The sequence below is a fragment of the Mizuhopecten yessoensis genome, unplaced genomic scaffold (assembly GCF_002113885.1).
Source record: "Mizuhopecten yessoensis strain PY_sf001 unplaced genomic scaffold, ASM211388v2 scaffold285, whole genome shotgun sequence".
Taxonomy (NCBI): Eukaryota; Metazoa; Mollusca; class Bivalvia; order Pectinida; family Pectinidae; genus Mizuhopecten; species Mizuhopecten yessoensis.
In genome coordinates this window covers 245,876-249,836 of record NW_018403470.1, presented here as the reverse complement: position 1 = coordinate 249,836, position 3,961 = coordinate 245,876, and the positions used below count along the sequence as shown (strand labels likewise).

Genomic DNA, 3,961 nt, shown 5'->3' with positions numbered 1-3,961 from the left:
CATGTACCTAGATATCAGATCAGAACAGATCACCAACATGTCCCTTGATATCAGATCAGAACCGATCACCAACATGTACCTAGATATCAAAACAGATTATGGTGTGATTTTTGTAAGTAGCCAAATATTAATTGTATATTTCAGACACTAAATGGAAACACTTTTAAACACTGATATGCTTGTACATATATCGTAGACGCCCTTATATACAAATACCATATTTTAATTACTTACTTGAATATGAGGAAACAGATTATTGTGAAGCTCAACCCTATGATTGAGAGCACCAGTCCAATGATCGTTATGACGCTTAGTGCCAGTTGGTGGGCCTTAACGTAATTCCCCTGTGCTTCAAAATCCTAGAATAAAAGTAAAAGTAATATTTTATTTTTTTCAGAGTATTTTAGTCATCAAGTAGCACTTAGGCGACATTATACATCAATGACCCTGGTCAGTGGCATTTAAAAAAAAAAATATTTCTGTTAAATTAATTTCAGCTAAAATCTCCTGAAATACATGTAAATAAACGTAACACACCATTTTTTTTTTAATCACAAGTATTTTCAAATAAGGTGAAAACTGTTTTTTTACTCACAATGAGAATAGCAAAATTCGTGAGATGGTCACACACGCATATCGCTCGGTCGCCATCGTAACTTTGCAGGCTACATCCATCGGTTGACCAGCCTCCAGAGTTGTCTTTCTTACTATAATCCCAGTACCCACACACGAGTCCCTCCGTTTGCTGTATAAATAGATGCCAGCACATTCTCAGAATTTAATCACAGAAGCTGTTGTAAAAGTTAGTTTCATGATATCAAAGATAGCAAACTTTATCATTTTAAGCCTCATGACAAATAACGACTGAAAAGCGGGAAATGATTGGCGTTATTTCAATATATACCCGGGTTCAATAGTAAGCAGTATTAAAATTCTTAAATATGAAAAGCTTCAGATCCTTAAAGAGACTCCACAATGAAGTTTGGTCCGCCAATATCCCCCAGCCCCAGCAGACAACACATAAGAAACCTCCCCCAGCCCCAGCAGACAACACATCAGAAACCTCCCCCAGCCCCAACAGACAACACATAAGAAACCTCCCCCAGCCCCAGCAGACAACACATCAGAAACCTCTGATTCTGTACGTGTAACAAGGGGTGAGCAGATCAAGTTTGGTCCGCCAATATCCCCCAGCCCCAGCAGACAACACATAAGAAACCTCCCCCAGCCCCAGCAGACAACACATCAGAAACCTCTGATTCTGTAAGTGTAACAAGGGGTGAGCAGATCAAGTTTGGTCCGCCAATATCCCCCAGCCCCAGCAGACAACACATAAGAAACCTCCCCCAGCCCCAGCAGACAACACATAAGAAACCTCCCCCAGCCCCAGCAGACAACACATCAGAAACCTCTGATTCTGTAAGTGTAACAAGGGGTGAGCAGATCAAGTTTGGTCCGCCAATATCCCCCAGCCCCAGCAGACAACACATAAGAAACCTCCCCCAGCCCCAGCAGACAACACATAAGAAACCTCCCCCAGCCCCAGCAGACAACACATAAGAAACCTCTGATTCTGTAAGTGTAACAAGGGGTGAGCAGATCAAGTTTGGTCCGCCAATATCCCCCAGCCCCAGCAGACAACACATAAGAAACCTCCCCCAGCCCCAGCAGACAACACATAAGAAACCTCTGATTCTGTAAGTGTAACAAGGGGTGAGCAGATCAAGTTTGGTCCGCCAATATCCCCCAGCCCCAGCAGACAACACATAAGAAACCTCCCCCAGCCCCAGCAGACAACACATAAGAAACCTCTGATTCTGTAAGTGTAACAAGGGGTGAGCAGATCAAGTTTGGTCCGCCAATATCCCCGAGCCCCGGCAGACAACACATAAGAAACCTCCCCCATCCCCAGCAGACAACACATCAAAAACCTCTGATTCTGTAAGTGTAACAAGGGGTGAACAGATCAAGTATGGTCCGCCAATATCCCTCAGTCCCAGCAGACAACATATAAGAAACCTCCCCCAGCCCCAGCAGACAACATATAAGAAACCTCCCCCAGCCCCAGCAGACAACACATAAGAAACCTCTGATTCTGTAAGTGTAACAAGGGGTGAGCAGATCAAGTTTGGTCCGCCAATATCCCCGAGCCCCGGCAGACAACACATAAGAAACCTCCCCCAGCCCCAGCAGACAACACATCAAAAACCTCTGATTCTGTAAGTGTAACAAGGGGTGAACAGATCAAGTATGGTCCGCCAATATCCCTCAGTCCCAGCAGACAACATATAAGAAACCTCCCCCAGCCCCAGCAGACAACATATAAGAAACCTCCCCCAGCCCCAGCAGACAACACATAAGAAACCTCTGATTCTGTAAGTGTAACAAGGGGTGAGCAGATCAAGTTTGGTCCGCCAATATCCCCGAGCCCCGGCAGACAACACATAAGAAACCTCCCCCAGCCCCAGCAGACAACACATCAAAAACCTCTGATTCTGTAAGTGTAACAAGGGGTGAACAGATCAAGTATGGTCCGCCAATATCCCTCAGTCCCAGCAGACAACATATAAGAAACCTCCCCCAGCCCCAGCAGACAACATATAAGAAACCTCCCCCAGCCCCAGCAGACAACACATAAGAAACCTCTGATTCTGTAAGTGTAACAAGGGGTGAGCAGATCAAGTTTGGTCCGCCAATATCCCCGAGCCCCGGCAGACAACACATAAGAAACCTCCCCCAGCCCCAGCAGACAACACATCAAAAACCTCTGATTCTGTAAGTGTAACAAGGGGTGAACAGATCAAGTATGGTCCGCCAATATCCCTCAGTCCCAGCAGACAACATATAAGAAACCTCCCCCAGCCCCAGCAGACAACATATAAGAAACATCCCCCAGCCCCAGCAGACAACACATAAGAAACCTCCCCCAGCCCCAGCAGACAACACATAAGAAACCTCCCCCAGCCCCAGCAGACAACACATCAGAAACCTCTGATTCTGTAAGTGTAACAAGGGGTGAGCAGATCAAGTTTGGTCCGCCAATATCCCCCAGCCCCAGCAGACAACACATAGGAAACCTCCCCCAGCCCCAACAGACAACACATAAGAAACCTCCCCCAGCCCCAGTAGACAACACATAAGAAACCTCTGATTCTGTACGTGTAACAAGGGGTGAGCAGATCAAGTTTGGTCCGCCAATATCCCCCAGCCCTAGCAGACAACACATCAGAAACCTCCCCCGGCCCCAGCAGACAACACATCAGAAACCTCCCCCAGCCCCAGTAGACAACACATAAGAAACCTCCCCCAGCCCCAGCAGACAACACATCAGAAACCTCTGATTCTGTACGTGTAACAAGGGGTGAACAGATCAAGTTTGGTCCGCCAATATCCCCCAGCCCCAGCAGACAACACATCAGAAACCTCCCCCAGCCCCAGCAGACAACACATGAGAAACCTCTGATTCTGTAAGTGTAACAAGGGGTGAGCAGATCAATTTTGGTCCGCCAATATCGTCCCCAGCAGAAGACTCAGAAGAAACCCCATACTACGCAAGGGGTCCCACGTTACTGTCCTCTGACGACATGTAGTAGAATACAGCACACGTATAGTCCCTAACCCTAACCAAAGGGGTCCCACGTTACTGGCCTCTGACGGCATGCAGTAGAATACAGCACACGTATAGTCCCTAACCCTAACCCAAGGGGTCCCACGTTACTGGCCTCTGACGACATGCAGTAGAATACAGCACACGTATAGTCCCTAACCCTAACCAAAGGGGTCCCACGTTACTGGCCTCTGACGACATGCAGTAGAATACAGCACACGTATAGTCCCTAACCCTAACCCAAGGGGTCCCACGTTACTGGCCTCTGACGACATGCAGTAGAATACAGCACACGTATAGTCCCTAACCCTAACCCAAGGGGTCCCACGTTACTGGCCTCTGACGACATGCAGT

At 47.3% G+C, this 3,961-nt stretch overlaps 1 protein-coding gene across 1 annotated transcript in view; it reads right to left on the bottom strand.

Moving 5' to 3' along the window:
- The window catches only part of LOC110446066, a 92,500-nt gene that overhangs the window by 21,463 nt on the left and 67,076 nt on the right, over positions 1 to 3,961 (bottom strand). The window contains exons 16-18 of the mRNA XM_021491030.1: positions 1,884 to 1,939; positions 596 to 745; positions 235 to 359 (exon numbers count right to left, since the gene is read on the bottom strand). Of these exons, the coding sequence (XP_021346705.1) occupies positions 235 to 359; positions 596 to 745; positions 1,884 to 1,939 (331 nt within the window). The remainder of the gene's footprint in view (positions 1 to 234; positions 360 to 595; positions 746 to 1,883; positions 1,940 to 3,961) is intronic.